Source organism: Cetorhinus maximus, chromosome 15, assembly GCF_964194155.1.
Source record: "Cetorhinus maximus chromosome 15, sCetMax3.hap1.1, whole genome shotgun sequence".
Taxonomy (NCBI): domain Eukaryota; kingdom Metazoa; phylum Chordata; class Chondrichthyes; order Lamniformes; family Cetorhinidae; genus Cetorhinus; species Cetorhinus maximus.
Window position 1 is genome coordinate 64,834,155 of NC_135893.1, and position 20,289 is coordinate 64,854,443.

The 20,289-nt window shown below is 44.2% G+C and overlaps 1 protein-coding gene and 1 long non-coding RNA gene across 3 annotated transcripts in view; both read left to right on the top strand.

Moving 5' to 3' along the window:
• The window catches only part of LOC144691222 (uncharacterized), a 67,191-nt gene extending 54,040 nt beyond the window's left edge, over positions 1-13,151 (top strand). For both annotated transcript variants that reach the window (XR_013579063.1, XR_013579064.1), the window contains one exon: positions 13,064-13,151. This is a non-coding gene — a long non-coding RNA (uncharacterized LOC144691222). The remainder of the gene's footprint in view (positions 1-13,063) is intronic.
• Positions 13,152-13,186: 35 nt separating this feature from the next.
• LOC144690767 (ATP-sensitive inward rectifier potassium channel 12) lies at positions 13,187-16,854 on the top strand. The gene has a single exon (XM_078558575.1). The coding sequence runs from the start codon at positions 13,237-13,239 to the stop codon at positions 14,533-14,535; it is 1,299 nt and encodes a 432-aa protein (XP_078414701.1). The 5' UTR covers positions 13,187-13,236; the 3' UTR covers positions 14,536-16,854.
• The last annotated feature ends 3,435 nt before the right edge of the window (positions 16,855-20,289 follow it).

Genomic DNA, 20,289 nt, shown 5'->3' on the forward strand with positions numbered 1-20,289 from the left:
CCGGCCTATAATATTCTGACCTATTGCTCGAACCCTTTTTAAATATTGGTGCAACGTTCGCAGACCTCCAATCCTATGGTACCTTGCCTGTATCTAGTGAGGATTGGAAAATGATCCTCAGAGCATCTGCTATTTCCTCCCCGGCTGCCGCTAACAACCTAAGATACAATCTCTACGGCCCTGGTGTTTTATCCACCTTCAAGGAGCCAGTCCCTCAAGTACTTCCTCTCTCACTATGCTTATTGTATCCAATATTCCGCACTCTTCCTCTATAATTAGAATGTCTGCATCACCCCTCTCCTTAATGAAGACAGAGACAAAGTACTCATTTAGAACCCTGCCCACATCTTCAGCATCAACGCATAAGTTACAATGTACATCTCTGAGAGGCCCTGCCATTTCCTTAGTTATCTTCTAGCTCTTAATGTACTGGTAAAACATCATTGAGTTTTCTTTGATTCTACCTGCCAATATTTTTTCGTATCCTCTCTTTGCTTTCCTAATTTCCTTTTTTACTTCACCCTTTTACTTTCTATATCCCTCTAGGCTTTCTACAGTATTAAGCTTTTTGCGACTGTCATAAGCTTTCTTTTTTCTGCTTTATCTTGGCCTGAATGCTTTTGGATAACCAGGGGGCTCTAGATTTGGCAGTACCACCTTTTTTCTTTGTGGGGACATGTCTACACTGTGCAAGTAGATCTCGCTTTTGAATACCTCCCACTGATTTGACATTGTTTTCCCTTCTAGTAGATGCATCCAGTCCACTCTCACCAGTTCACCTCTCAGCTTTGTCAAATTTGTCTTCCCCCAGTTTAGAACTTTTACTCCTGTTCTATCTTTGTCCTTTTCCAGAACTGTTTTATGGTCATAATTACCAAAATGGTCACCCACTGCTGCTTCATCCACTTCCCCAGCTTCATTTCCTCAGACTAAATCCAGAATTGCACCCCCTCTCATTGGGCTTGTTACATGCTGGCTGAAAAAGTTCTCTTGAATGCAGTTCAAGAATTTTGTGCCCTCGGTGCCCTTCACACTGTTCGTATCCCAAGTGATATTAGGGTAGTTAAAGTGTCCAACAATTATCACCCTATTGTTTTTGCACTCAAAAATTGGCCTACATATTTGCTCTTCTAATTCCCATCCACTATTTGGGGGTCTATAGTACACCCCTAGCAATGTGGGTATCCCTTTTTAATTTCTGAGCTCAACCCATATGGCCTCATTTGGTGCTTCATTTAGTATAACATCCATTCTCACAGCTATAATTGTTTATTTAACCACAATGCTACACCCCCACCTTTTTTATCCCCTTCTCTATCCTGCCTGATAACTCTACATTCAGGGATGTTGAGCTGCCATTTTTGCCCCTCTTTAAGCCAAGTTTACGTTATAGCAATGATATCACGCTGCCATGTGTCTACATGTGCCCTCAGCTTTATTTGTTATACTCCTTGCATTTACATACACACGGTTAAATTCCTGTGCTGCGTTTAACCTGTGCTGCTTCTGTCTGTCAAAATCACTCATTATTTCTCCATCTCCTGTTCCCTGCTCTGAATTTGCCCTCAGGTTCCCATCCCCCTGCCAATCTAGTTTAAACCCGCCACCCAACAGCACTAGCAAATCTCCCTGCAAGGATATTTGTCCCTGTGCTGTTCACATGTAGGCTTGTACAGGTGCTACCCAGAACTGGTCCCAATGCCTCAGAACTCTGATACCCTGCCTCCTACACCAACTTTCTAGTCACATGTTCAATCGCTCAATTCTCCTATTTTTATTGCACATGGGACTGGGAATAATCCTGAAATTACTGCTTTAGCAGTCCTGCTTTTCAATCTCCTTCCTAGCTCCCTGAAATCTGCTTTCAGGACCTCATCCTCTTTCCTATCTAAGTCTTTGGTACCAACATGGACCATGACCTCTGGCTGATCACCCTCCCCCTTCAGAATGCCCTGCAGCCACTTTGTGACATCCTTGACCCTGGCACTAGGGAGGCAACGTACCATCCTGGAGTCACGTCAACAGCCACAGGAGCACCTGACTATTCCTCTAACTAATGATTCCCTTATTACTACTGCTCTTCCCCTCTTTTTCGTTCCCTCCTGTACAGTAGCGCCGCCTGTGGTGCCACAAACCTGGCTCTGACTGCACTCCTCCGAGGAACCAATGCCTTCACCAATATCCAAAACAGAAAACTGATTGGCGAGCGGGATCCCAGGGGACCTCTGCACTACCTGCCTAGTTCTCTTGGACTGCCTGGTGGTCACCCATTCCTTTTCTGCCTCCAGGCTCCTAAGCTGCGGTGTGACCACCTCTCTGAACATGCTGTCCATGTAGCTTTCAGCTGCGTTGATGCACCACAGTGACTCCAGCCACCATTCAACTTCTGAAACCCGGAGCTCAAGGTTCTGCAGTTGGTGACACTTCCTGCACATGTGGTCATCTAGGACACCGGTAACATCCACAACTTCCCACATATTGCAGGACGCACATTCCACCTGACCTGCCATTGCTTCAATTTACTTCCCTTATTTTAATTTTGTTTTACTTTGTTTTACTTATACTATTTCATTTTACCTGGCTTTGCCCTTAACTTTATTTCCCTATTGCTTATGATTCTGACTGAAATCTAAGTAGCTCCTTCTTTCAAGAAGAATGTGTTTTTCTAATTTTTTCTAATTAGAAAAAATGTTAGGGAGGGTGCTTGAAGACCCCCCCTAACAGCAGTTTCTCACCAGCTGATGACTTTTGTTCCCCCTGTGATGTCATTCTTGGATGTTTTTAAAACTCAGTCCTCTCCTGAGGCAGAATTTCTCCCTCGTCGGGTGGGCTTGGGCGCGACCCGAATGGGTGTAAAATAGTGTATGAATACACCGGGCAAGTGCCCCAACATCATCGTGCGATATTTCGATCAGCAGGCGGCCGGGAGTCGACAGCGTGCCGTCCGACAATTCAGAGGGCTGTTAAGCCCATCAATTAATCAAATTAAATTGAATTTTTCCCCGCCCGTCCAATCTTACAGTTGGGTGGGCGAATAGGCCAAGCGGCCTTTGCATTTTTTTGTAAAACCTCATCCACGGGCGGGATGAGGTTTCGACCAGTGATTAGAAAAAGACTTTTAAAACTAATTTTTAACATGCCTCTGCTCATGTGACTCGATTCTTTAGTTTTAAAATTAGAAATCTTCAGCTCCCTGAGGCAGCTCTGTGCCTTCAGGGAGCTTTCACTGAGCAGGCCCCCCGCGTGTGCATGTGCTGACTTCTGCGCTCGTCCTCCTCCTCCTCCCCCCACCCTCCCGACTCAGGCAGCACTGAGCATTTCAACCTGTGATTCACGTTGGCTGGCCATTCCAGCCAGCGTGAAATCGCGGTCGGGGCCCGATCGCGGGCGACAGTCGGTTTTGCAGCCGTTCCCGGGCCCGCCTGCCACGCCCGCCCGATGAGGTAAAAATCTTGCCCTTGGTCCCCTGCAGGCTGAGAAAGATAGAGAAAGAAAAAGAGAGAGAACAGAGCACCTCCCTCCGCTCCTTCTCATCAAACTCACAGGAATTCCATTCTGTAACAGTGCACTCCATGACAGGGCATTTAACCTCTCTCTTTTACACTACTGAGCTTCAAATGAATGTCCTATCTGGCAGTTACAGAGCCAGATTAGGCCTTTCATCATCTCAGGACATCCCATTTGAATACGTTTTGAAGTGTGGTCACTGTGTGATGTAAGAAACGCAACAGATTCCACAAATAGCACTGAGCTAAATGAGGCAGATTCGAGCATGGCTTTCGAAAGGGAAATGGATAAGCATTTGAAGAGAGAAAATTTGCAGGGCTACAGGGAAATGGCAAGGGTGTAGGACTAGCCCTTCTTGAGAGCCAGCAAGGACATGATGGGCCAAATGACCTCCTTCGGTGTGTCACCATTTTATGAATCTCTGAAATGACAAGGTTGCCCAGCTGGTTGGGGAATAAATGCTGGCCAGGATGTCAGGAGAGCTCCTCAATGTTTCTTCAAATAGTGCTGTGGAATCCTTTAAGTCCAACTAAAAGGGCAGATGGGTTGGCTTAACATCTTATCTGGATGACACTGCCTTTATATGCATACTCCCTCAGTAGTGCGCTAAAGTGTCAGCTTGGATCATGTGCTCAAGTCTCTGGTGTTGGACTTAATTGTGTCCCCAACCTTCTGACTTCTGATTAACCAAGAGCTTTGAGATTACACTTCAAAGGCACTGTAAAGGTACTTTGAGACATCCTGTGGTCATGAAACTTGTTATATAAAAGCAAGTTCTTTCTTTCTTCTGTAAGAAAGATGCAGCAATAGACATTGAATCATCTTGTGTTGAATTCAGGATTTTGTGTTTTATTCATTCCTATTTCAACTGAATCACTGAATAGTGATTAAATTGGCTTTGGTACAAACATCATGTCAATTGTTTATTTAATATTGATTAGTCAGACCATTTCTTTCCACAAACAAATACAAAAGATTAAAAGACGAAAGAAACTTTTGTGAAGCAGCTTCTTTCCCTGAGCACCTGGAGTTATTACAGATGTAAAAGACTTCAGGATTTTGAAAGAAGTGGTGTGTCACACAGAGGGAGAGAGATTTTACTTGCACGAGTGCAGCCAGTTTCGTTTTAAAGAGGTAACCACATTTAAATGGGCCGAATTCAGGAGTTCCTGAAAGCTGTATTTTTTATTTCCAGTTGATTTAGGTTCAGTTAGTCAACTGTTATCATCCATATTGAGAGCACATAGGCCACGCTGCCTTTGCCCTAAGAGTGCGTAACTCCTGTCCTTTTTAGGCAGGAGAAGATATTTGGGCTCAGTATAGGACAGAATGAGTTGGAGCATCAATGTTTCAGGAACTGAAATGGTAGGGTGTGAGCACACACCTAAAGGGTCTCCAATCATGATTCCTGCCCCATCGTAATGAAAGAAAAGAAAGAAACATTTGCATTTGTAGAGATTTTTCACGACCACTGGATGTCTGAAAGCGCTTCACAGCCAATGAAGTTTGTTATATAGGAAATGTGGTAGCTAATATATGCAAAGCAAAACCCCACAAACAACAATGCCATAATGACCGGATAATGTGCTTTTTGTGATCGATTGAGGTCTTGTGCTTTTTTTTGAAATAGTGCCATGGATTCTTTCACATCTAGCCAAACAGGCAGATGGGGCCTTAGTTTAAAGTCTCTTCCAAAAGACAGTGCAGCACTCCCACAGTCCTGCACTTGAGTGTCAGCCTTGATTTTCTTTGCTCAAGGCCTGGAGTGGGACTTCAACCCGGAATCTTGTGACTCAGAGGCTAGAGTGCTAGCGACTGGGCCACAGCTAACACTGAGACACTGAGGTAGAGGCACCTAATTATAAAAAAGAGGAAAGAACTAGAGGGTGAAATTTAATGCCCTCCCCTGCAGCGAGTTTGGAGGCGGGTGACATTTAATCAGGCGGGAGGGCAGTGAGCGGGGACCCCGCCACCTTCACACCTCCACCTGATTAAGTTTGTGGTGGGAAGGGCCCGTGGACAGCCTACCCGCCCCACAGCCAATTGAGGCCCTTAAGTGGGTAATTAATCCCAGTCCAGGGCTTCATTCCGCTGCCACTGATATTAACCCTGCGGTGAACGGGGAAGTTGCTATGCGGGGAGTATGACAAACCCTTGCCAGCATCTGGGAGGGCTTGGGGATGGGAGGGAGAGACTTCCTCATTCAAAGGCACTCAGTGCATGATGGAAGAACCCAGCATTGGAAAGGGGGAGCCTGCTGTGAGCCACCGCTTGCCCTTACTACCCACCTTCTAAACCCCCTCCCCCACAACCCCCATCCCTCCAACCATTACTCACCTCTATGCTTTGGTCCACCCATGATCCACAGTTGATTGGCTGGCAGCTCCCAGTGGGCGGGACTTCTGCCCTCAGGGTGCTTGATTCAGAGGAAGGCCCGCTGTTGGGCTGTCAACTGCCTGATTGACACGTAATTCAGCAGGCCTCCCCTAAAAGAGGCAATGCAAGGCTCTCACTGGCTCTCCAGCCAGCAGGCAAGACCCCATTGCCACAATTAAATGCCATCCAGAAGGTTACAAGAACCCATGAACAGATGGTTATGAAGTGGCAGGAGCCTTGGACCTTGTCATGCACTTCTCCTTGGGTTATTCGGGCGGACCACGAAGAGAAGAAATGGGGCAAATAATAGATACATCACCATTTCCTTTGAAAAGAATATGAAACTGGTCCATTTCATCACCAGATTTGATACAAGGCCCAATATTTCATTAAGCCAAATTGGATTAGTGCAGTCCGCCCTTCATTGCTGATTAAGGAGTTGACAACAATGCTCACTGACAAATGTGAAAAAAATTGGGCATGATTATCAATCACTCAGTAAAAGTATCCAGTTAATGCAAGCCTGCTGTAAACTAATCAATTGAACATCATTTTGAAGGAGTTTGATTGGAAGTAGAGACAGGAGTATGGATGGTGGGGGGTGGGGGCATTTGGTTAGAACTGCCCAATTGTCCCATCCCACTATCAATTTATGGATTAGAGTTACAATTCTCACCCCTACCCCTCTATCACTCCAGGCATTTATTGCCCATTTCTTGTTGCCCAAAGGGCATTAAAAGTCAACCATAGAACTGGGATGAGACCAGGATGGGGTCCCTTCACTGAAGGATATTAGTGTACCATTTGAGTTTTAAATCTGGCAGCTTGCATGGTCATTTTTTTTTCTCAGGCCAATCCATAAATTATCACATGTTTTGGTGGAATTTGCACTGCTGTACACTGTGTTGCTAATCGACAACACCAACTTAAATTTATCATAATAAAATGTCTCAAGGGTCTTCACAGGAGTTATTCGCAAAGAAAATTTGACTTCAGGTTACATAAAGAAATATTAGAGCAGATGATCCAATGCTTGGTCAAAGAGATATGTTTTGAGGAACATCTTAAAGGAGGAGAGAGAGATAGAGAGGGGGATAGGCTTAGGGAGGGAATTCAGTAATTCAGTTCTCTACCACCTAGAAGAATGAAGATATCAGGCAGATGGGAACACCATCACCTACAAATCCCTTGCCAGGTCACTCACCGTTCTGACTGGGAAATATATCGCCGTTCCTTCACCGTCACTGGGTCAAAATCCTGGAACCCCCTCCCTAACAGCACGGAGGGTGTACCTACACCACATGGACTGCAGCAGTTCAAGAAGCAGCTCACCTTCATCTTCTCAAGGGCAATTAGAAATGGGCAATAAATATTGGCCTAGCCAGCCATGCCCACATCTTATGGATGAATAAAAAATGTAATAATCTGTACAATACTCACTTGATTATGTGTCTAGTGCAGTTGAGTTGACCTAAAAGTGTAATTTTGGTGATCAGTTATTCCATTCTGGGTTTTTCAAGTTTTATGTTATCAGTTAACATGGTTTAATCTTCAGCTGATTTGTTAGTCCCCATATCTTGGGATCTTCAAATTGTTAGAAGTTGGTTGGATGGCGAGGTTATCACATTGGTCAATAATCTCTTCCTGAGACCCACGGGAATCCCACTGTAACTCTAGCAGAATGTTCTGGAAACAGAGAGTGACTCTTGTATGCTGGCTCTGCCAACTCTGGGAGTTTACAGTTGGTCTTGTGGGGAGCAGAACTTCCACTTACATGGCCGATGATGTCACAAGGTAGCCGTGAGGGTGGGGAGCCCCTCTGCTGGGAATTCTGTCGTCCCTGGTCCCAGCATAAGATTGGATGCTAGTACGCCAAAGAGGGATAAGGCATGCTTGTCTTCAGAAGGGAGGAGTGGGTCATATCAGATTGGTCCAGGTCAGGGAAACCAACCTGGAGCCCTTTGAGGATTCAAAAGGAGTCCATGTGGGAATCACATGCCCTGTTGGCAGGATGGGGCAGATAAGGGCTGTCAATCCTCAAGGATTATCCTGGCGTCCCCATGAATTAAAGATAAATCTTCAGGACATTGCTGTGAGCAAACACTCAAAAGAAAAATCATCGGAGAAATGGAAAATTTTTCTTTTAAAAAAAATCGCTTTGAACACTTTTGTTTATTAGTTATTAAAATGTTGGCAATGTGAAAAAGGGCTGCCTGACAGACTGTTAAGAATCATCCAGTCAGGTAATGCAGAACCTATTCACTTTCCAATCGGTTGTGGGCAGGTGCTATGCCATGACGATTGACAGGTTGGGTGACCAATGGCAGAAGTGTGGGGGTGGGTCAATTGTGGCAGCGGGCAGGTAAAACAACTCTCCAGCCACGATGGCGGGTTTTCACGCTGTTTCATCCCAAACCCGACGCATTATTTATGCATTCCCGGGAAACATGCCATTTCCATGGCGGGCGGGCTCTAATTTGCCTGCTACACCATCACCTTGATACCTCATCACACTGAGCGCCACGTTTAAAGTCCAGCCACGTGCAGACATCTCAGTGCTTCCAGCCCATGACTGCTGCAGGGAAGATGTCCATGAAAGGTAAAAAGACTGCAGCCCCCAGATTTAATGACGTGTCACTGGAAAGCTATTTGGATGCCGTGGAGGCCCGCCATGATGTCCCCTACCCCCGCTCTGGCCACAGGATGGGCAGCAGCATCACCAACCCAGCATGGCAGTTGGTGGTAGTGGTGGTCAGTGCCAATGCTACACAGAAGAGGTTGGCCATTCAATGCAGATAGAGGATGAATGATCTCATCCGTGCAGCCAGGGTATGGCAACCATCTCATCACTCTAAACTCACACACTCAATCCCATCACACATTCACTGGCATCTCACTCACTGCCAGCCCAAGGTACATCACCACCCATTCTCATACACACCCTCACATGTCCATCTGGCCTCATCTCCTCTGGAGACTGCTCCCTCAGCCCTCACCATCTTGAGGCCACTTGCACAGATCAATATGTGCCCCCACAACCTGGGTTACCCTCCTTCCCCAGTACAGCACTCACCCTGCAGCCTCTTCCCTTGCCTGAGGCCACTTCTCCCCCTTCGCCAGCTCACCCTGCACCTGTTGAAAATCCACCCACATGTGGCTGATCTGGTAGGTAGACACCTACCGTGAGCCCCCCTAAAAGTGATGTGGTGCTGTCTGTGAAGCCTGGCGCTGATGACTGTAAGCGCTGACTGAAGCGAGGTAGGTAAACAAAGCTCAAAGTCCTGAGTGAAATGCAGCTCGCCAGGTGCACGTTGCTTATGTGCTGTTGTGAAACATGTCGCCGTGTTTTCCCTTGGACGATCCAACTGGCCCATAATGATATGCTGATGTATTACAATGAGGCTTCTGACGTCCAATGGCGGGAAACACAGCCCGTCATCTGTGGGCTGAGCGGACGATCACAAGCTGGTTTTACACCGTCATGAAACCTATCGCACCATATCATCCGTTCACGCCACCGAACACACCCGACACCGGCCGGCATGGAAAATCCTGCTGCATGTGATGACACCGCCAGGAATGTGTCCAATCAGAGTTGGCAACGCTTGGGCAGGCAGATGCCGGAGGTGTACTTGTATTGATGTGGGCACCTGTCAATCTCACGCAAACTACGTGTAAACTCTGGTTGGGTTAGCACTGGAGATCGCTGACAGGCATTATCTTAGTATAATCAGCAGGGCCATAGCCAGCAGATATTTGGGCCCATGGTGTTAGCACAGTGCTTTTTCGCTCTGGGAAATGAGTAAATCCTATTCTGAGACTGACAGGATTAAGTCTTCAGGCTCTGGACAGTTCCTAATAAGGTCAGGTCAACAGCACAGAACTGCCGTGATTTGATGCAATTTCAGTGGACTTTTGAACTGTAGTCAGTGCTGGAGATGTGGCAATTGATTTGTGTAAAGCAAGCTTCCTCAAACAGTGATGTGATAATAACCAGCTAATCTGTTCTTTTCAGTGGTGTTGGATGAGGGATTAATATTGACTAGGGCACCAGGGATAACTCCCCTACTCTTCTTCAGAATAGTGCCATGAGATCTTCCACATCCTACCTGACAAGACAGAGCTGAAAGATGATACTGCACTGCCAGCCTGGATTTTGTGTTCAAGCCCTGGAGTGAGACTTGAACACACATCCTCCCAATCCAGAGGCAAAAATGCTATGCACTGAGCCACGAGTGACATTTTATGCTGTTGACTGATCTACTGTATCACATGAAGTCAAGATCTACCCCAGAGTGTCAAATATGAAGCATGTTTTGACAATCCCCATTCAGTATCATGCTTTGCTGAGGATACAGCTAAGGCAAATCATTGCAGCAGAGTTCAGGGAGCTTTATTCCAAATTTAGCTGCATGATACCTGATCTGGGAGTGATTGATGCAGATTGGAAAATGTTCCAATCCCTCAGTGCAATTGAGCACTACAATTCACAAAAAATAAAGAATTGACAATATACATTTTTAGAAAAAAAAGATTAGATTTGCTCTCAAAATTCATCACTTTGCAAAGAGCAAGTGACTCTTTTTAAAATACATATATTTAGGAAGTCATGATGATTTGAAGCATTCAATTCACGGAAGCTGAAAGTTGTAATTTAGAAAACAAAATGCTTGAAAATCAGTCTAGGGTTTGAAACCCTCTGGGGAGCACAATCTCAGTGCAATAAAACATCTCTAAAGCAATTGTAAGAAATTGTTGCTGCTATTGCATTGATAGATAGTGAACTGAAAAAGAAATATGCATTGCCTTCTACATAAATGAGTTCCCAGCCCCTCACAACACAGGAATCAGAAATATACTTGTTGTTAACCGCTCTTGAATTACTGAACACAAAGTTATTTGCAGTGTTACATAACTTGTCATACAGTTTCATAGGACCCTGATGTGCATAGTGTACTATTACTGTAGTTCTAGGTTGAAGGCTTATCATTGGTGCACGACTGTTCCAAACAGGCTGACCAAATGCCAACATTTAGTTCTTTTAATAGATGTTCATGTTCATTTTTCTTACTATCTTTTTCTCCCTTCATGGAGCATGGGAACAGGGGAACAGGAGTCAGCCATTCAGCCCCTCGATTCTACTCCTCCATTCAATCAGGTCATGTTTGATCTGTTCCTCAATCTCATGTGCCTGTCTTTAACCCATTATCTCTTGACGGCCTTACCCAATAAATATCTATTGATCACAGTCTTGAAAACTTTGTGAGGAGCAGATAGGCAGCCCTGCTCCCAGGCTTTTGCCAATGGCATGTTCCAGCCAGTTGCAAAGAGATGTGTAGGAGGAAGAATAAAGACTCCTCCATTGACTTTCCCTCTATTTTTATATGGAAGTGCCTGAGGTGACCGGTAACTTAGCAAAGTGCGGAATTGTGTCCCCGTCCGGAATCAAAGGACACAGAAGGCAGCCAATTAGCCCATTGCACCTTTGCTGGATTTGATTTTTGTTTTGAATTTTGTTTAAATTCTAACGCAGCTTAAGCTTTTGGAGAGACTGAAAGCAAAACGATGCCATGAAATGAAGGCCTGAATTTTTCGGTCGTCGGGCACACACAATCGGCGGGCCCTGGAGTGGACAGGAAATGAGCCACCGGCTGCGATCAGCACCCATCCACTATTTCACACTGGCTGGGCAATTCGCCAACCAGTGTGAAACGTGTGCTGAAATGTTCAGCGCTGCCAGGGTGGGGGCAGGAAGAGGGCGGGCGCTGATATAACCAAGGGTCCGGGTGAGCGCTTCGAGAGAGCTCCCTGAAGGCAGACAGCTGGCCCAGGGAGCTGCAGACTTCCATAGATTAAAGGCCAAGACAAAAATGCTGCAAAATATGTCCATGCAGCACAATCAAGCACCTGAAAGCATAACTCATAAAAAACCAGTACCCAGATATCTCTTTTTATTTTATTTGCTCACGGAGATTTCATCCACCCTGGATCGAGGACTGAGCAAAAATCTGATGCCACCTGGGAGAATGGCACGTCCGCCAACCGTAAATGTGGACGGGCCACGTAAAATCGCTGTCGATTGCATTGTTAATGGGGCTTTATTGTTGGTGGGCACGTTTCCGACTGCCGCGCGTGCCTGCTGAGTGAAACCACGCGAGTGCGCGATGACATCGGGACACTCACCCAACATTATCTCGCGCTCTTTCACGTCCGTTCAGGTTAGGGCTGCGCCCGTCCGCGGGAAGTAACACCCTGGCTGAAGAGTCGTATTCATCCTGTTCTAAACCTGCTAGTTATCCAGTGATAAATCAAGCCAGTTTCACTAGTTATCCAGTGATAAATCAAGCCAGTTCCACTAGTTATCCAGTGATAAATCAAGCCAGTTCCACTAGTTATCCAGTGATAAATCAAGCCAGTTCCACTAGTTATCCAGTGATAAATCAAGCCAGTTCCACTAGTTATCCAGTGATAAATCAAGCCAGTTCCACTAGTTATCCAGTGATAAATCAAGCCAGTTCCACTAGTTATCCATTGATAAATCAAGCCAGTTTCACTAGTTATCCAGTGATAAATCAAGCCAGTTCCACTAGTTATCCAGTGATAAATCAAGCCAGTTTCACTAGTTATCCAGTGATAAATCAAGCCAGTTTCACACTCCTGCCACTTGAGTGGAAATGTTTCATTGCTGCATATTGAAAAATTACATCCTACACCTACCCCTCTTCCCAGTTCACTATAATTTAATTAAAACTACACAATGGGTTTGCATATTCTGGATTGTGCTTATTTTGGACTGAATGCATATCTTGCAGATGCTGACACTGTTCTGCTTACAACCCTCCATCAAGGCTGCCTATGGCTGACTGTAAGCAGGTGTGCAAGAGGCTGTGGGGATTTCTATCTTTTCCAGTTAACCCAATCCTACAAGGGGGTGGGGAGAATAAACTGCCCACTGGTCAGTGGCAAAGGTAAAGTTGAGAACTCACACCATGATCTGCTTAAATGGCCGGAGCAGGCTTCGGGGGGCTGACTGGTCGACTTCTGTTCCTAAGTTTGTAAAGAGATAACTCAGTTGACTTCAATGCTAGTGACACAGACCAAAACTCTATTTAACATTTTTGAGTGTGACGTTTGCATTTCTAAATATTGCACATTTTAACCATAATTATTTTCATTTCAGGGTGCTACACTGACAAGACACTGACAAGGCGAGCCAAGCTGCCTGGACTCAATTCCGTTGTCAGAGACTCTACTTTGTTTATTTTTCCTTGGGGGGGTGGGTGGGGGGCTGGGGGCCTTGGCGGTTGGCAAACCGGGCCCCTCAGCTGAACAAATTTTGTTCTGAGGACAGGAATGACTGGCGCCCGTGACAGCCGTTACAGCATCGTATCCTCAGAAGAAGACGGGCTGAGGTTGACAACCATGCCAGGAATCAACGGCTATGGCAACGGGAAGATCCACACCAGGAGGAAATGCCGTAGTCGCTTTGTGAAGAAGAATGGCCAGTGCAATGTACAGTTTGCAAACATGAGTGACAAGCCCCAGCGGTACATTGCCGATATCTTCACGACTTGCGTGGACGTTCGCTGGCGGTATATGCTGCTGATCTTCTCGCTAGCCTTTGTCATTTCATGGTTGGCTTTCGGCCTGGCCTTCTGGCTTATTGCGCTGATACATGGAGACCTAGAGAACTCTACCAGTGATGAGAACTTCATGCCTTGTGTTTTGCAGGTAAATGGATTCATTGCTGCCTTCCTTTTTTCCATCGAAACTCAGACAACAATAGGGTATGGTTTCCGCTGTGTGACGGAAGAGTGTCCATTGGCCATCTTCTTGGTGGTCTTCCAATCCATCGTAGGTTGCATTATAGACTCATTCATGATTGGTGCCATAATGGCTAAAATGGCACGGCCGAAGAAACGAGCCCAGACCTTACTTTTTAGCCATAACGCGGTAATAGCCATGAGGGATGGCAAACTCTCTCTTATGTGGCGGGTGGGAAATCTGAGGAAAAGTCACATAGTGGAAGCCCATGTCCGGGCTCAATTGATCAAGCCACGGATCACTGAGGAAGGAGAATATATACCCCTTGACCAGATTGACATTGACGTGGGTTTTGATAAAGGATACGATCGTATATTCTTAGTTTCCCCTATAACTATTCTCCATGAGATTGATGAGGAAAGTCCTCTGTATGGTATTAGCAGGCAGGACCTGGAGATGGCGGATTTTGAAATTGTGGTCATCCTGGAAGGAATGGTGGAAGCTACAGCAATGACCACACAAGCCCGCAGCTCGTACTTGGCCAGTGAGATTCTGTGGGGTCAGCGTTTCGAACCGGTGCTCTTTGAGGAGAAGGACCAGTACAAAGTGGACTACTCACATTTCCATAAAACCTATGAGGTGCCCACAACCCCCCGATGCAGTGCCAAGGAACTGATGGAAAGCAAGTTCCTCGTTCCCAGCACAAACTCCTTCTGCTATGAGAATGAGTTGGCTTTCATGAGCCGAGATGAGGATGATGAGGGTGATGATGATGACAGCAGGGTCCTGGATGACCCGAGTCCAAACAGCAGCCGGCACGAATTCGACCGATTACAGGCAACTTTGGCATTGGATCAAAGGTCTTACAGAAGGGAGTCTGAGATATGACTTTTGACTGTTATAATGACCCTTTTATCAAATGTAAGAAATGGGATACCAATCATCAAGAGTGCCATAAAGGATTTTAAAGCTTGCATAGAATTAAGAATTTGATTGTAATGGTGGAGGGAATTCTCACTTATGAAATCTATCTGATTAATAAGTGCAAAGCAGCAGAAAAAGTTAACATTCAATGTGAGTAAAGATAGAATTACTATTGTCATTTTTTTAAAAGATTATGTAACATTGATAATTACCTTCCAATGGATCTAGACATTAATGTAGAAGGTCAAGGAATTGGTCCCAGCAAGACATTGGATCAAGTATTTAGTGATGTGTGCAACCGTGGGCTTTAAGGAGAGTAGATCTAGAACAAAACCATGATGTTTAGACTTGCAAATAGGCAATTTCAAATTGTCAGACCAGATTTAATACTCCTTCTGTGGGTTTTTTTTCACCATTTGACATTTTGCTTTGAAAGAAGGCATCTTCATACCAGCTGACAAATGAACAGAGGGCAGAGATGGAAGCTCAGGAATGCGCATCAAGTCAGCCACAGAGTGTATGTGGCTCTATGTCAGCAAGCACAATTACCTGTGCACTTAACCGGCGTGAAGAGCTAGACACTGTATAAGGTGAAAATTGCGCAAAGCTCCTGAGGCATACAAAAAAATGTCATTCGCGCTCGAGATGTCACATCAATGTCAGTCAAGCAGAATACATTTTTGTAAAAAATAAAGTTCTTTATCTTTAAATACAAATTGCTTCACAAGATTATACTATTGTACAGGCCCAGCTAGACTGAGTGCTATTATATATAATGTATATGCCTAGCTAAGGAGAGTGCTGTTCCCATATATTTTATATATAGATATACACACACTCTCTCACACATACACACACCACACACACACACTCACACATACATACACACACGTACATACACACGCAATATGTACACTGTACAGTTGGGAGGAATGGTGTTATATACTGTATAGACCTAGCCTGGATGAGTGCTATGGTTAATTACTATCAGGGAGTAATTGAAGGGGAAGGAATGTCTGGAGGGATAGCATTTTTCCACCTTAGATGGAAATAAAATGAATTCTATAAGGATCCACTCCCAATGTGCTGCATCAATGTAATGGGAGCCTAAGTTGGAGAATTGGCCATCTACTTTCATAGCCTTATCTCAAGCCTACATTATCCTCTAACAAGGCCCTATTCTGCACATGGAGGCCCACGGAATTACTCCTATAATGTTCTTACTAGAATTTTGATTGATAGTTGTTTTTTTCACAAAAAGGCCAAATTGCGTGGAAACACCCTCAGTATGGTGTTCCTCTCTGCTAGGCTGCTATTACCAGTGAGGTAAGCACCTACACAAACATGAACAACTTCATGAAGAACCAGGAAGACTTCAGAGATGATTCACGGCCGTGGGGTCTCTGGGAAACCACACCATCAGCTATAAGTACAGGTTTCCCAATTAGTTTTACACTGGGATCCAACTAAACAGACTGAAATTCTGATTCCCATCAAATTTCTTTTTTAAAATTTGTTTTCGGGATTCAGGCATCTCTGACAAGGTTGACATTTATTGCCCATCCCTTGTCACCCTTGTGAAGGTGGGATGAGCCTTCTTCTTTCACTGCTGCAGTCCATGTGGTGAAGGTGTTCCCGCAGGGTTTCCTGTTGAGTCGCTTCAGAACGCTGTAGGCCTTTTTGTAAAAATCATCAACTGAAACCTTAGGTGAGCAATGTATAGTTGAGAGAGTACTTTTAAACTAAAGGTGCTCTCCCCTGCCAGGACTTTCCTACCCCTTTAAGCTTATTGTTGATTTTGGTGCACTCTTTAGCATTTGCAATGCCTTCTGGGAAGGCACTGTCTTGACACCTGTTGTGTGAAATCCTTGTACCTACTATAGGGGTGTGATACCACTGGGATGTTTGTGGCTTGTCTCACACTAGGTAACCATGGTGACAGCATCATCAGCTTCTCTGCTGCAGCCTTGCACCTGTAAGACTGAATTAATTGCTTTAACGATCTTCAATTGTGCTAGCCAATCTTCTTGTTTTGGACGTAGCTAATGAGCTTAACCTTATAGTCCCGTTATTTTGGCTTTTCTCCTTCTCAATTTTTGCGATATGTCTCAGCATAGAAGCTTGTGATTAATAAAGGTATTTCTCTTAAAGGGATAAGGTGAACTTTGACCTCTGTAGAAGTCTTCCTCTTCACCCAGATTGTAAATGTAAAGAATGACTCTGGGTTCTGTTTTATTTTATTGGGTGATCAAAGAATTTATTAAATTAAAGAATTCTAATACATATTGGAATTTGTCTTTTTTCAGTAATATTAACCCATCAATGTTGTAACAAGAGATGATAAAAGAAATTGTTAGAACAGGTTATTTTACCAAATCTGGGAATAACATTGAGTGACCTCAGTGCCCTTGAATAATACTGTACATGATAGAGATGGGAAAGGCTGCAATTATAGCTCATCCAGATAAAAAGAGCTCTAGTTCCCTTCATGCACCATAAAACCCAACTGCTTCTTAAATTATTTCAAAAGCCTTTGTCTCGACTACACTACCTTGAGTCCATGGGAAATTATACAGAATTCCTGAAACTTTCTCTGGACTTCTTCAAGGATTGCTCAAATGGAGGCACTCTCCATCATGTTCATATGCACCAGGTTTTGTTCCAACTTGCAGGACATGTGTAAATGTAAAGGCTGCTGATTGAAAATAACCTACATTGATGTAGTGCCCGTCTCATTCTCAGGACATCCCAAAAGGTTTCGCAGACAATGAATCGCATTCCAAGTGTAGTCAGTGCTGTTTTGTAGGTAAACATGGCATATAGTGAGATCCCACAAACAACTGTGGGATAAATGAGTATTTGTTAGAATAGATTATTTTACAAAATCTGGGAGAATAATATTGAAGCAATTCAATTCTCTGATGGGTGGAACTGGGGATTCTTTCTATTTGAATGAGCTAAGATCATGGCCTTATTCATGTGTAGTATTGTTCAATGGGCATTGAGGGCATTCACTGTTATTCTCACAGATTTGGTAACATTGGGAAGAATTCTCCTACTCTTCCTCGAGTAGTGCTCTGGAATCTTATAGGTCTGCTAAGTAGGCAGATGCAACTTTGGTTTAATAACTCACCCAGAGCTGCCTCAGGACAGTACTGAGGTAGGTCTTGAACCCACAATCAGAGGCAAGAGTGACAACGATGGCACAATGAGGAAAGGAAGACAGTACCTCCTGTAAAATGTTGCTCTATTGCACAGCCTCCTTCCTTCAATTATGTTCTATGGATTTTGGCAATTCAGATTGAAAGACCATAGGATACAGATCTATAGAATAAAGGCATAGCTAAGTGTAGGGGTCAGTTAGCTCAGTTGGTTAGAATGTAATGCAGAATGACACCCATGGTGTGGGTTTAATCCCTGTACCGGACATGTTAGTGTAGGAAGGTCTGCCTCCTTGCCTTGCCTCACACTTAGTGGTGCTTCTCAAGCTATATTTAACCAATTGCCTCTCTCTAATGGAGAGATGCCTATTGTCCTTTATGGACCATGGCTAATTACCATATCTATAAGTCTATAGAATAGTGCAGACCAGGGGCACAAAAAATTATAGAATAACATATTGAATACATTGTACATTATTGGCACTGGCACCAGAAATGCAAAGCATGAGATAGGATAACAAGAACGTACTCAATAAAAGAGATCAGTATATAACAGGAAAAAAGTAACAGATCAAAACCAAGCAATAATCTAACATGGGATTCTGAGTTATCAGCAGTTCAAACTTGGCTATTATGGAATTAATTTTCCTTAATAATAAATTACTCAACATTTTTCCTTTATGGTTTATTCTAACCCAGTTGCTAACCCATTCACTTTAAACTGGCTAATACCCTTATTAAAGTAACACACATTGGCTGGCTTTTCAGCCTCCACCAACTTCACACCCGTTGTGTGCAGAGTAACCCGACGTTGCCATCATGTGAGCCCCCAAACCTTTCTAGGTTCGAGCACCAGAGGACGCCTTGCTGCAGCTTACCAATTGCAGGAAGGTGGGAAATCGGCCTGCTCCTACGCTGAGCTGGTCAGCAGGTCAGGCCTAGGAGAGGCAGGGAGTATTTCTGATTCTCCTGGCCCCATAAAAATGAAAGAAGGAAGTTTAGGGGACCTTTTCAGGATTGACTGCCTCCAATTCCACAAATTAGGCCATTAACTGCAAGGTGAAAAAAACGTCTGAGGATCCTGATTTCAGCCCCTTGTCCTGGGCTTATGGTTCATTCATTTAAAGACCCAGCCGAAAATTACACCAGGCCAGCCTAGGACGTCTTTGGGGCAGCCAAGGTGTGCCCTCCAATTTTTAGCTGCTGGTTGCTCATCTTTCAGATGAGAAGTTGAGTGGCAGCAGTTTCAAATCACCCTCAAGGAATTTTATATGAGCACATTAGCCAATGTACTACCAATAAAATCACCTCCGAGCTAATGGGATAAACTGAGCTTCTTGACTTCATTACAGCTTTGCACTCACTCTCAGCTATTTATATAGTTCTAAATCTATGTTTTTGAAGATCTGTTATTGTTAGTTTTTTTGAAGTGTTGCTTCACACTAGTAAAAAAAAAAATAAAATGGTAACAGGTTTGTCAAAGCAACATTTCCAGTCCAGTAAGTGCTACATGCTGCTGTTTAGGCATCCCATGACTAATTGGTCAGTTACTTAACACAGTTGACATTGTATTACTGCATTGCAGGTAACCAGTGACTAACTGACTTGCCATCCTACATGGTTTGCACTGTATTAGGGACACAGGGACAGAAGTAGGCTATTCAGCCCCATAAGCTTGTTCCACTAGTCTGTTAGACCAGAATTGATCTGTTTCTTAACTCCATTTTATTTCCTTGGTTTCATATCTCATGACTCCCTTGCTTCAAAAAAAATCTATCAATTCCAGTTTTGAAATTCTCTGTGATTGACCCTGAGCCTTAAAAGCTTTTTGAGGGAAAAATGAGAAAAAAGGGTCAAAACGATTTGAGGCCATTGGAAGTTATTGATAAAAGAATGCGTTGATAAAAGAATGATAAAAGAATTTATTGAATGTGAAGCATTTTGGAATGTCCTGAGATGTACAGGAGACAATGAAGTTCTTCCCTTCCTTTTTTCCCATTTGGCCTGCCAATCTTTGGAACTTTGTCAGCAATCTTTTTTTTTGCTCAGTAGGGCAAGCTTTCTACTTACATTTAAACCCACCTGCCATTGAGAGTAGCCTTGTATGGGCCAGCAGTATATGTGGGTCTCAATCATCCTCGATGGCTACCATTCTTACTTTGGTAACTGAATATTGAGATTCCCTATGTTCACAGGTTCACCATCAGTTTTCTAAAAATTCGTCCTTGGAATGTGGGCATTTTTGGCAAGGCCAACATTTATTGCCCAATTACAAGTACATTAAGAGTAAGAGGGATAACTAAGGAAAGAGTAGGGCCCATTAAGTACCATAGTGGTAATCTGTGTGTGGAGCCGGAAGATGTAGGTAGGGTTCTAAATGAATAATTTGTGTCGGTGTTCACAAGTGATGGGGACAACATGGGTATGGAAATTAGCAGAAGGACTGTGATATAATTAAAGAAATTAGCATAGAAAGGGAGGAGGTTCTAAGCTTTTTGGCAGGCTTAAAAGTAGATAAATCTCCAGGCCCAGATGAAATGTATCCCAGGCTGTTGAG

Excerpts from the sequence above, each read along its gene's own strand:
- LOC144690767 (XM_078558575.1), top strand. The coding sequence starts at position 13,237 with ATGACTGGCGCCCGTGACAGCCGTTACAGCATCGTATCCTCAGAAGAA.